The 13184-nt window shown below is 36.5% G+C and overlaps 2 protein-coding genes and 1 long non-coding RNA gene across 4 annotated transcripts in view; 2 read left to right on the top strand and 1 right to left on the bottom strand.

Annotated features, from left to right (window-relative positions):
• The first annotated feature begins 2214 nt into the window (after positions 1-2214).
• On the top strand, positions 2215-5573 carry LOC107653384 (uncharacterized). Its single transcript, XR_001630215.1, has 4 exons — positions 2215-2342; positions 3502-3723; positions 4995-5056; positions 5134-5573. It is a non-coding gene; the product is annotated as an uncharacterized LOC107653384 (long non-coding RNA).
• A 1249-nt stretch (positions 5574-6822) lies between these two features.
• Positions 6823-11839, bottom strand: LOC107653373 (gastrula zinc finger protein XlCGF7.1-like). Of its 2 annotated transcripts, none has more exons than XM_016440076.1 (3): positions 11825-11839; positions 10526-10709; positions 6823-7715 (listed from the first exon to the last, which is right to left on the bottom strand). In XM_016440076.1, exons 2-3 carry the CDS (start codon positions 10581-10583, stop codon positions 6895-6897), a joined length of 879 nt encoding a protein of 292 aa, XP_016295562.1. In that variant the 5' UTR covers positions 10584-10709; positions 11825-11839; the 3' UTR covers positions 6823-6894. The 2 variants fall into 2 exon arrangements, with proteins under 2 accessions (XP_016295562.1, XP_016295563.1); XM_016440077.1 differs by having other exon boundaries at positions 10526-10645.
• A 30-nt stretch (positions 11840-11869) lies between these two features.
• LOC107653350 (gastrula zinc finger protein XlCGF8.2DB-like) overlaps positions 11870-13184 on the top strand; it is a gene marked incomplete at its 3' end in the record, with an annotated part of 4385 nt that continues 3070 nt past the window's right edge. The window contains exon 1 of the mRNA XM_016440044.1: positions 11870-12251. Within this exon, the coding sequence (XP_016295530.1) occupies positions 11870-12251 (382 nt within the window). The remainder of the gene's footprint in view (positions 12252-13184) is intronic.

The raw sequence follows: 13184 nt of genomic DNA, 5'->3' as shown, positions 1-13184 counted from the left end.
AAAATTCAGCAGGATAATTCAGTTCATGATCAGATGGGCCAAATTCAGGTTTGTTAGTTCTCAAGTTTACCACATGAGGTCGCCACTTTACAATTTACTGTATATTCAGCTAGCTATTTAATTCCCTTTGTGGTCATTAGTCATCTTGTACAGGTCTTAAAGGGGTCATCGGATGCAAAATTCACTTTTGTTGTTGTTTGAACATAAATGTGTGTTGGAAGTGTGTGTAAACATCAACCCTATAATGATAAAAATCCACCCAGTGTTTTTAAATCCCTATTTTAAAATCCCCTTTCTCAAGTCAGGCTGTTCTGTTCTGAGACTCCTGTCAGAATGACGTAGTTCTGCACAGGCCGCTCCCACTATAGTTGATTGACAAGGCCGTCTTACCTTAGACCCGCCCTGAGTGAGCTGAGAGCTGTCCGCCATTGTGCCAACCTCCGGTGCAGGGAAAGACAAGAACATCTCCGATTAAGCGTTTGAGGTGTTTTGTTGTTGGATGTAATAATGAATATAGCAGTCGTCATTTACTCCCGACATCTGAGCCGCTGAAGACGCAGAGGATTAACATTACTTTCGTTTTGAAGGGAATGCGCCGATCCCCGATCTGCCTAAATGCGTCTATGTTTGCGCGAATCATTCGTGATCCAGCTTCATCTACAGAAGTAGTGAGTATAAGGGTTTTTTATGAATCTTTGCAAATCGCCGTTCCTAATATGTGCTAGTAAGCAAGTTTTGTGGCTAAAGTAAACAGTGCTGCTCCTCACCTCCCAGAAGAGAGGGGCGGGGCTAGCAGAGCTCATTAGCATTTAAAGCAACATGGACTAGAATGGCTTGGAAAATGCTACAAAACGGCTTGATCTGAAAAGAGCTGTTTTTGACGGTAAAAAAGGTGTTTTTTACACTACCATTGAGAAATTTTAACCTGTTTAATTTGGCTTTTGTGCCTCAGGATTGGTTATGGTTATTATAAATAAATTTTGCATATGGACCTCACTGATGCTGCTGAGTTAGTTTCAACATAAGACCTGTCCAGTGGGACACTCACATAGACTCCATTGCTAAAAAGACCCAGCAGAGGTTATTTTCTTCGTCAACTGAGGAAATTCAACCTCCATGCCACAGGAGTTTGTCCTGTGTTCATCTATAACTGTTTGGTTTGGTTCAACTACCCAGTCAGACATCAAGAGACTACAACGGACAGTCAGGACTACTGAGAGGATTATCAGTGCCCCTCTACCCAACCTCCAAGATCTTTACATCTCCAGAGTGAGGAAAAGGGCTAAGAAAATCACTCTGGACCCCTCAAACCCAGCCCAATCTCTCTTTGAACTGTTGCTACAGAGCACTGATCACCACAGCCAGAAACAAGAACAGTTTTTTTTCCTGCAGGCTATATTCAGCCTGAACAATTAAAATGTTCATAACTATACCTTGTCCATCATAACAGACGCATTTATACATAGAATCCGAAAACTGTACGTTTGTAAACTGCGTACTTGTAAATCTATACATTCAAACAATTACATGTTTTTTTTCCTCATATTTCAGCTTCATTTTATAGTGCATTATTTAATGTTCTTATATCTTATCTTATATTAGTGTTATATTTCATGTAATTCTATGCATTATCGTGTATGTTTGCACTATGTCTGTACTTTCTGCTGCACTGGAAGCCAAGTCCTTGTGTTTCGAAACATACTTTGTAATAAAGGTCTTTCTGACTTCTGTAAAGGCTGTTTGTGCACATTTTAGTGCAGGTTTGTGGTTTGTTTTACGTGGTTGGATTCCAGCCATCAAAGATCTGATCCAGAATCAGTGCAAAAAGAAAAACATTGACATTGAATTCCTCACTGAGCGGCCTTGAGATCTGGATTATTCAGTAGAGACGAGACACACATGCAGTAAAAAAGTAAATCTTTCTGTAATGGAACAAACTGAATGCAAATACTTTGAAAATATTATTTGTGTAAGCTAAATCAGCAGTGGTCTCATTGTGTGACCTAATATGGTATTAAATGTCTTTATTCTTGTTATGGCCAAATTGTAATGGGATCTCATCACCAGAGATTTGTATCATCAGTTATTGTAATGAAAATAACAAAGACAAGATCGATTTTGAAAGAAAGAAAAGAGGCTAAACCAGTTCAGGCACTTTCTCCAGTCGCTTCATGCGTCACAGAACTGATAGACATATTTACATATAGTCATTTCCTGGTCGATTCTGCTGTTCTTTGCTGTGATTACTGGAGGTTTGACGTTTCAGTAGCTGCCTGCTTCAAGGATTTAAATGAAAAAGAAAAAAAGAAAAAAGGAATAAATTCTTCCAGATCTGGATTTAGGTGAGTGTCATATGAATGTATAGAATGTTTTGCATTTCTAGATTGTATTCAGATAAGGATTTTGCCTAATTCTGATTTAAAACAGTTTTTGCAGAATTTGAGTTCTAAGAAAGTATATGTCTTATGTCACTCTTTTGCTTTGATTTGAAAATGTTTCAGAGATCATCAGTAATCATTAAATTGTGTACATTTGATTCATTCTGTCTGACCTATAAATAGTGAAGAATGTTAAATATTTCTTCTTCATTGAACGTCATTTCTTAGTTTTTCAACATCCAACTTAGGCCTATTTTCCAGATGAATGGCAATCTCAGACATTCAAACTTTTATTCCGACTCTGTATTTCATTATGGGCCCTCCGAAACCAGCTCAACTGGTTGCTCCAACCACATTAAAAAAGTTACAATAATAAACATGTGAAAGCGTGTTATATGATATGTTATAGTTAGATATGGCACCGCTAATGCAACATGCATCGCCGTGAATTCGTAAGTATTTTACGAGGTGGCTAATTCGTATCACCTCACTTGTATGATATTGTGCGATTTGTCTTGACCCCAGTGATGGGTAGGTTAAGGGCCGGGGTTAGGTCATTCGTACGAATTCATACATATTGGAGAACTCGTAAAATACGTGTGATTTAGCAAAATTCGTACAAATTCATACAAGTGAGGTCGTACAAATGAGCCACCTCATAAACTCTGTATGAATTACCGTGAGATCGGGTTGGAGTATCTCTTCAGCAAGCCGATGCGCAAACTGCCGCAAATGAAACTGAAGTAAGACGCAGATGCTCACAATCATCTTCATTAAAAGTAGTGAGACTAACTTATCTTTACAGTGCTGATGCCGCGCTCTCTCCTATTGCGGTGTTTGATCTTGAAGTTAGCTGATAATAAATAAAATGCAGCGCTTATCTGTTGCATTTGTTGATGTGAAATTTGCATATAGTGCGGGAACTGAAGATCGGATATATATCCGTTTTGCGAAGACACATTTACGTGGCCAAGTGTAAATGGAAACATTTTAACAAATCAATAAAATGCATAAAGTGACCAGGTGTATATGATTACTCTGTTACTAATGTCTGTTCAGTCAGAATTAAACGATTTCTCTTTATTAGTTATGCATTTTTGTATTTTTGTGTTTTCTGCAAAAGTTGATGCCAGTAGGATGACAAGAAAACTAAAAGAGATGCCAATGAGAGACCAAAATACATCTGAAGAAAAAGAAAAACAGAGAAAGGAAAGTGCACTGAGAGACGAAGGCAAACCTGTGCAGAAGGAAAAAACAACAAAGAGAGGGAAAAAAAATGCCTGTGGATTCAGAGAACACCGAAAAGTGCACCGGATGAACAGCCTTAACAAATATCGACCAAAGTGTAAGAATGTTTGAGAGGAGTTTCAGATATGAACATAAATAATCGTAGAATCACATGATGCCTATGTGTATGATGTGGATGTTTACCATAATAAGATTTGTGCAGTGCAGAACCAGACTGTTTTTTTAGTTAAACTGAATAAATGTTCACTTCATAAGAATACATATGAAGTGAAATCCTGCTATAATAAATCAGAATGTATCACATATTTATCACATATGTATCACATATATAAAAACCAATTATTTACTGGTTTTCACCAAACACTGCAACACTGATTCATAAAAGATGAATATCAATGGAATAGTTCACCCAAAAATTTTAATTTGATGAAAATGTACTCACTGTCAGTTCATCCAAGATATGGATGAGTTTGTTTCTTCATCAGATTTGGAGAAATGTAGCATTCTATCACTTGCTCAGCAATGGAGGCTCTGGAGTGAATGGGTGCCGTCAGAATGAGAGTCCAAACAGCTGATAAAAACATCACAATAATCCACATGTAATCACACCACTCCAGTCCATCAGTTAATGTCTGGAGAATATAAAAGCTGCATGTTTTTAAGAAACAAATTTTAACATTTTAATAAGTTTTTAACATCAAACTGTTGATTCTGACTAAAATCTGAGTCCATAATCCATAATAACGCTTCCTCCAGTGGAAAATCAGGATATGAATCAGGATATCTGAATCAGGAGAGAAATCTGCACAGATTAAGCACCGTTTACAAGCCAAAACAGCTCTAAACAAATATGTGGCTGGATTTTGATGAAAGAGGACAACAGGAGATGGACTTTTTCACTGGAGGAAGCGTTATTATGGATTATGGACTCATATTTAGCCAGAAGCAACGGACTAAAGTTGAAAAAGTCTAAATGATGGATTTGTTTCTTACAAACACGCAGCTTTTGGCATTAATTAATTGATGGACTGGAGTGGTGTGGATTACTTGTGATGTTTTTATCAGCTGTTTGGACTCTCATTCTGACGGCACCCATTCACTGCAGAGCATCCATTGCTGAGCAAGTGATGCAATGCCACATTTCTCCAAATCTGATGAAGAAACAAACTCATCCTAATCTTCGACGGCTTGAGGGTGCATGAGCACATCTTCAGCAAATTTTCATTTTTTGGTGAACTGTTTTTTTAATGCATGAAGCAAATTTAATGAAATGGCAGTTTTTTGTTTTATTCTGGGGTGGAATATGATCAGGAAGGTTGATGTGATTCACTCAAACAGTAGCCTGAATCTTTGTTTATTTGTTTTCAGTCTCTCCTCATCCATACTGACCTGCAGAAAATCATTTTATGTGAGAGATATTCAAGGATGAGGTGAGAGATTCACCGCTCATTTTCAAAGAATTGGTTTGTATGTGTTTTGATTTCTAACATTGTGTTTTTCTCTTCAGAAAGAAGCTGTTTTCTCACCTAGAATGTTCTTCACATCACTTTCAGTCAATGATTCAAAATGAGACTGGAATACAAAACACCAATATTTTTGAGTTCATAACTTGATGACTATAACTGTACTGTGTACATATTTAAACATATTTAGATTTAATATTGTGCACACAGTCTTATATATGTGTCATATGAAAGTATTATATCAGACAATGTTAAAGCAGTAGCACTGAAATCAAATGTTTGTACTATTTGAACTGTAGCTCTACATAGTTCTCATTTCTGGTATGCGCAGAATTGAGAACAATGACTGTAAAGCAATAGTTGTTCTAGAAATGCCAGGTCGCTCTTTTCCATGTGATCATACAGTGAGACTGGAGATTTCAGAATGAGACTGGAATACACAGCTTGATGACTATAACTGTACTGTGTACATATTTAAACATATTTATATAATTAATTAATTAATTTTCTACACCATAACATGCACTTATAAATCATATTTATAACTAGACCAGGATTATGTATTAAGAAAATAAAAAGTTGAGACAAATTTAATTTTCCTAAATGCTATACTTCAGTTAAATATTTGACCTTTAATAATTACATAATGCTAATTCCTCATTTTATGCACGAGCTCATGCATGTGTTTTTTAATGTTTCAATATATATTTTAATCCATAAAGAACCAATTTGAAGCTTTAAGATTATCTCATTTCACTTGTTTTGCTCACTTAAAAATCTCCATAGGGTTCTATAGGCCCCTCTAGTGGCTGTAACCATAAAATGCAATTTTATGTAATTTTTCCCCACCAGATGGCATCAGAGACACTCAGTGACTCAATTCCAAGGCCATCTGTTGGTTTTTGATGAAACAGGACTGAAATTGTGTCTTTGTTTTATTTTTTAGGGGACATAATGTCAAAAAACTGCTTATTTGCTTATATTTTCTTAAACATATCCAGAATAAAAGGTCAATATAATAAAACTCACCAAAAAAATAATAGGAAAACCTACATAAATATTTAACGAGTTTCACAATTTGAGTTGAATTACTGAAATAAATGAACTTTTCCACGACATTATAATTTATTGAGATGCACCAGTATATCTGATTATCACTCAAACACTTTCCCAAAAGGTCCACAGCACTTACTGGCCTATTCTTTATATTGCTAAAACTAAAAAGCCTATTACGCCGATCATCATATTTAGCTAGTATATATTTAAAAAAACACATGTACTGTTTCTAAAACATCACACGTACCATTTCCATGCTTCCCCATTAATGCAAGTGTTGAATTAAGTCCCGTGTGTCCCAACCTTAATCTAGAAAACATTACCTCTTCCTTTCTATGCCTCTCATAAAATTGTTCTTTTTTCCCTTACTGATTTTACTGTTATAATACCATACCGCCTACCTGTATTTAGTCAATCAATGAACCACGTGGTTCAAATGAAAACAAACAGCGACATCTAGAGGAAGATCTGTGGCACTGACCAACTATTATCATAACTTCATATTGAAGTTATTCTGAGGATCAAGAGTCAAGACAACACAAAATCTTTTTAACCCTGTAAAACCTGACATATGAAATAACAGTCGGAATTATATATATATTTTTTCTTTTAATGTAACAATTTATTTAACCTTTAAACAAAGTTTTGTTTTACAGAATGATTACTATGCAGCTGATAAACTTAAAATTAAAGTACATTCAGTATCAAATTATTTACTTGAAAGTGACAGATCTGAATGTGAATTTTGCTCACTTAGGCAACTTTGGGCAATGCTTTTTCTTATGTTTTAGTAGAGTAGATGAGAAGGTGAAATTCCTCCCACATGAAGAGCACTGGTACGGCTTTTCTCCAGTGTGAACTCTCAAATGATCTTTCAGGATTCCTGACCGAGCAAAACTCTTTCCACAGTGTGAGCACTTGTAAGGTTTCTCTCCAGTGTGAATCTTCTGGTGTTTGTTTAAGTCGCTGGTTGTAGCAAAGCTCTTCCCGCAGTCAAAGCACACATAAGGTTTCACACCAGTATGAATACTCTGGTGATTTTTTACAGATTGCAGAAGTGCAAAACTCTTTCCACAAAAAGAACAAGCATGAGGCTTCACTCCAGTATGAAGTTTAAGGTGTTTTCTTAAGTTTGATGACAAAACAAATGTTTTATCACACTGATCACAGCTGAATGATCTCACTCCAGAATGAGAATCCAGATGCTCTTTGAGAACGCTTCTGTCTCTGAAACTCTTTCCACACTGAGTGCATGTGAAGGGTTTTTCTCCAGTGTGAATTTTCATGTGCGCATTTAGGTGTGCTGTTTGAAAGAAACTCTTTCCACACTGAGTGCATGTATAAGGCCTCTCTCCAGTGTGAGCTCTCATGTGTCTCGTAAGGTTTATTTTATCTCTGTAACTCTTTCCACACTCAGAACAGGTGAAAGATCCTTTGACTCCAGTTTTTCCAGCTTGTTTTTGTGTGAAATTCATTTCAGTCTGTGAAATGACTGCCTTTCCTTCTTCATTCGTGAAACGATGGGGTTTTTGAAACTGATGTTGTTTGTCTTCATGCACTTCCATTGGGTCTAAAATCAACATATAACATTCTCATTATTTAAATAAAGAAGGACAAATGAAAGCACAAAATATACAGGTGCATCTCAAAAAATATGAATATCGTGAAAAAGTTCTTTTTTTTTGGTAACTTATTTCAAAAAGTGAAACTTTTATATATTCTAGATTCATTACATGTAAAGTAAAGCATTTCAAAAGTTTTTTTGTTTGTTTTAATTTTGACGATTAGAGCTAACAGCTCATGAAAGTCAAAAATCCAGTATCTCAAAATATTAGAATATTTATATTTGAGCTTCATTAAATGACCATCCGTACCGTATAAATTCCGGGTATCTCTTGTTCTTTGAAACCACAATAATGAGGAAGACTACTGACTTGGCAATGGTCCAGAAGACGATCATTGACACCCTCCACAAAGACGGTAAGTCACAGAAGGTCATTACTGAAAGGGCTGGCTGTTCACAGAGTGCTGTATCAAAGCATATTAAGTGCAAAGTTGACTAGAAGCAAGAAATTGGGTAGGAAAAGGTGCAAAAGCAACAGGGATGACCGCAAGCTTGAGAATACTGTTACGCAAAGCCGATTCAAACACTTGGGAGAGCTTCTCAAGGAGTGGACTGAAGCTGGAGTCAGTGCATCAAGAGTCACCATGCTCAGACGTCTTCAGGAAAAGAGCTACCAAGCCACTTATGAACCAGAAACAACATCAGAAGCATCTTACCTGGGATAAGGAGAAAAAGAACTGGACTAATGCTCAGTGGTCCAAAGTCCTCTTTTCAGATAAAAGTACATTTTGAATTTCATTTGGAAATTAAGGTCTGGAGTCTGGAGGAAGACTGGAGAGGCACAGAATCCAAGCTGCTTGAAGTCCAGTGTGAAGTTTCTGAAGTCAGTGATGATTTGGGGTACTGAGACGTCTGCTGGTGTTGGTCCATTGTGTTTTATCAAGTCCAAAGTCAATGCAGCTGTCTACCAGGAGGTTTTGGAGCACTTTTTGCTTCCATCTGCTGACAAGCTTTATGGAGATACTGATTTCCTTTTCCAGCAGGACTTAGCACCTGCCCACAGTGCCAAAAACACTTCCTAGTGGTTTACTGACCATATTACTGTGCGTGATTGGCCAGCCAACATGCCTGACCTGAAGCCCATATGGAATCTATGGGATATTTTCAAGAGAAAGATGAGAAACAGTCGATCCAACAATACAGACGAGCTGAAGGCTCAACAGTGCCTCAGCAGTGTCACAGGCTGATCGCTTCCATGCCACACCTCACTGATGCTGGAATTTGTGCTAAAGGAGCCCCGACCGAGTATTGATTTCATAAATGAACATACTTTTCTGATTTGAAAATCCTGGTTTTGATTGCTCTTAGAAAATATTCTAATATTTTGAGATACTGGATTTTTGACTTTCATGAGCTGTAAGCTCTAACCATCAAAATTAAAACAAAAAAACTTTTGAAATGTTTTACTTTGCCTCCTTTTCAGCGCATCATTATCATTTCCATATTTGCTTTGGGAGGTATGTGTCCACTGGACCCCCTTCAGACTAACTTTTAGGGCCACCCACTACCTCTGCGGCCGGCCTATGCCTCTTTTGCCATCAGTCACACCATTAAGTAATAGAAATATAGAGGTCAAACAGGTACTTCAAACTCTTTTAAATTACAGACCAAAGACCAGACTAAGGCTGCACCAGCACATTTCTTGGAGCAGATCTATCTATCTATCTATCTATCTATCTATCTATCCATCCATCCACACATCCATCCATCCATACATATTTTAATTTTCATCAACTGAAATTTTATTTTTGTTGACTAGAATCAGTAAAACGCACAAAAAATAATTCACATGACATGACAAAATACTGGCTAAATTTAAATGATATTTTCATAAAATAGCGCACCAAATGTAGCCAGTGCAGAACTTGGAAACCCACTGGCCCAGAGATGGCAATGAAAGTAAATTTTGCATTTCATTTGGAAATCAAGGTCTGGAGTCTGGAGGAAGACTGGAGAGGCACAGAATCCAAGCTGCTTGAAGTCCAGTGTGAAGTTTCTGAAGTCAGTGATGATTTGGGGTACTGAGACGTCTGCTGGTGTTGGTCCATTGTGTTTTATCAAGTCCAAAGTCAATGCAGCTGTCTACCAGGAGGTTTTGGAGCACTTTTTGCTTCCATCTGCTGACAAGCTTTATGGAGATGCTGATTTCCTTTTCCAGCAGGACTTAGCACCTGCCCACAGTGCCAAAAACACTTCCTAGTGGTTTACTGACCATATTACTGTGCGTGATTGGCCAGCCAACATGCCTGACCTGAAGCCCATATGGAATCTATGGGATATTTTCAAGAGAAAGATGAGAAACAGTCGATCTGAGCTGAAGGCTCAACAGTGCCTCAGCAGAGCCACAGGCTGATCGCTTCCATGCCACTCCTCACTGATGCTGGAGTTTGTGCTAAAGGAGCCCCGACCACGTATTGAGTGCAGAAATGAACTTACTTTAAAGAACTTGAACTTTTCTGTTTTGCAAATCCTTTTTTTGATTGATCTTAGGAAATATTCTAATATTTTGAGCTTTAATCGTCAAAATTAAAACAAAACAAATTTTGAAATGTTTTTACTTTACATGTAATGAATCTAGAATATATGAAAATGTATAAGTTACCAAAAAAAATGTACAAAATTTTCAGGATATTCTAATTTTTTTAATGCACCTGTATAGTCACAACTCAACATGGTCAAAATTTAGGGGGGAAAATTGTCAGTTCTTTTTGTCAGTTCCTCATCAGTCTTTAAAGAGAATGAAGGAAAACACCAACCTGTTTGTTCCTCTGTATCTTCATCTCTCATTCTGCAGGGGTCTTCCTCAAACTCCATCTTTCCAACAGTATGTCAGTAGTTTCTCCTGGAGTAATTCCTCCTGCTTGCTGCTTCTTCAGCTGTGGGAAGATGGGAATATTCTCCAGCATTTAAACTCTCATGAACGGCTGTGGAGCGGCTTCACTGAAGGAGTCAATGGAGCTCATTTAGCAGATGCTCAAACACTTACAATCACTCTCAATCATTCAGCTTTAAGTGTCTTAATCAAATAGTCATTTAGAAACAATTGTATTTATTATAATTTATACAACAGAAAAAAAAGATAAACCAAAATCAATTAAATACTAGTAAAATAAAATGTATTTAAATCATCAAACAGACATAAATATACATTTCACTTCAATCACCACCATCTGCTTACAATGACTGAAATAATCTCAGTTAGAACACAAAATAGAATAAACTGTAACTATATTGTATTGCAATGGGTATAATGTCATTGTTGATATTTAATCAAAACAAGTTTAGACAAAGTTTATAAAATAACATATAGTTTAACAATTAAACTTTAAGTTTAACATCACAGTTTTAACTAAGGGTGCACTTGAAATAGTTACAAATGGGATGTATGAAAGAATGATGAGAGACAGAGATTTGTTTAAACACTTACTTTCATCCAGACTCTAAATAATGACACATATCAAATGTGTGTCATGTTCATCTACTGTACATTAACTGTTATTTTTAAATTATATTTTAGTCTTTATATTCTCAAAAGTGTCATCATTTATAATCAGAAATGAGGTCTAGATTTCCAGCACTGTTACACTATCAGTTCTTCAATTCTCACAGCAGTTCAGAGTGAAGCTGAAAGATTATTAATGAGGGTTGATTGCTGTAATCAGACATCCATTAAACCTGTGAATGTGTGAGAAATAAAGACAAAGGAAGAGTTTGCAAACCATATGGGCATTTAACTATTTAGCCTAGGCGTCCATACGTTAATGGGTCACATTAAATAGATGGATACATTTACACTTTGTCATGTAAATTACTAGTGAGTATCGTGCTTCATACGTTTTTCCTTTTTCATTTCAATTCGCACATGACGAAAGTAATAATTCACAATTCAATCTCTGAGTCGAATTGATTCTGTAACCATTTTTGATTCACTGAAATGAACCGACTCTTATAACTCATTAGTTCGTGAATCGGACACTGGTCGAGCTCAATGCAATTATACGTTGTCAGATGTATTTTTTTACCAATAGATAAAAAATGAATGTAGGCCTACTCACAGGGTGCTTCTCAAAATTAATAGGCCTATGTTGATTTTAGAGTCGATGGGACTGAAAGAAGACAAGCAGCATCAGTTTGAAAAACCTCATCATTTTAAAAAGGAAGATGAAAATGCAGTCATTTCACAGACTGAACAGAATTTCACACAAACACAAGCTGGAAAAACTGGAGCCAGAGGATCTTTCACATGCACTCAGTGTGGGAAGAGTTTCTGTGAGAAATCAAAGTTTAATAGACACATGACAGTTCACACTGGAGAGAAGCCTTATACGTGCACTCAGTGTGGAAAGGGTTTCAGTCAGAAAACAAACCGTAACAGACACATGAGATCTCACACTGGAGAGAAGCCTTATACTTGCACTCAGTCTGGAATGGGTTTCTTTGTCAAAGAAGAACCAAATGTGCACATGAGAATTCAACAAACAGGTTGGTGTTTTCCTTCATTCTCTATAATGACTGCTGAGGAACATTAAGATGAAAACTGAAATATATATATTTACACACACACATACACACATGTGTGAGTATATATATATATATATATATATATATATATACAGTAGACAACATTTGAAGTGGATCAAAACCTTTCATCAAAGTTGTCCTAAAACCAAAACAATACCCGTTCTTGTCTTAGGACAACTTTGATTAACTTTTTTTATCCACTTCATATGTTGACTACTATATATGTAATAAAATATGACAAGAACTCAAGTGTTAAACTGTGTCAGAACAAATTCATCTTGATAATGTCAGATAACTTTGATAGAAAGGCATGTAACAAAACATGGTCAGCTCAAAGTGTCAAATCAAATTTTTGGTCCCAATTTTTTTATCAATTTTACTGGTAGTCCACTGAATAAAGAATTTTTGGGTAATATATGTCAGTTTACTTTATTTTGTTATCCTCACTTACACTGAAGCACAATTTCTATTCTAACCCTTTAACCCAATTTTGCTTCTCTGCTTGCGATCAGATCATTTTAAGCTGCTAAACTTCGGGAAAGTTTTCAGTCCAATGATCCAGTGAGCGAATGCGTTCAAACAATCCGTCCAAAACAGCGATAATATAATGGAAACCAGGCTGATTACATCAGAGATTGCAGAGAGAACAGAGACTTGCGTTGCGTTTTCATTGAATTATTCGTTCCAGTGTGTTTCGCTTTAAAACACGAGCTCTGGCTTATGTTGCTGTGTTTAGTTATTCTGAATGGATCCGTGTACTGTAATAGATATATGCAGTCAGCAGGCCACTGGTTAAGTTTTTTTTTATTTTTTTGGCATGTCCATGTGGTCCTGTTCGGTATCGCAACTTGGCTTCTCTAAAATGTAAAAAAGCTCTTTGCTGTTGCACTGTAC

This window comes from Sinocyclocheilus anshuiensis, unplaced genomic scaffold (assembly GCF_001515605.1).
Source record: "Sinocyclocheilus anshuiensis isolate Anshui unplaced genomic scaffold, SAMN03320099.WGS_v1.1 scaffold1151, whole genome shotgun sequence".
In the NCBI taxonomy this organism is placed as follows: domain Eukaryota; kingdom Metazoa; phylum Chordata; class Actinopteri; order Cypriniformes; family Cyprinidae; genus Sinocyclocheilus; species Sinocyclocheilus anshuiensis.
Note: the sequence above shows the minus strand (reverse complement) of the source record. Positions and strands in the feature narration are given on the sequence as shown.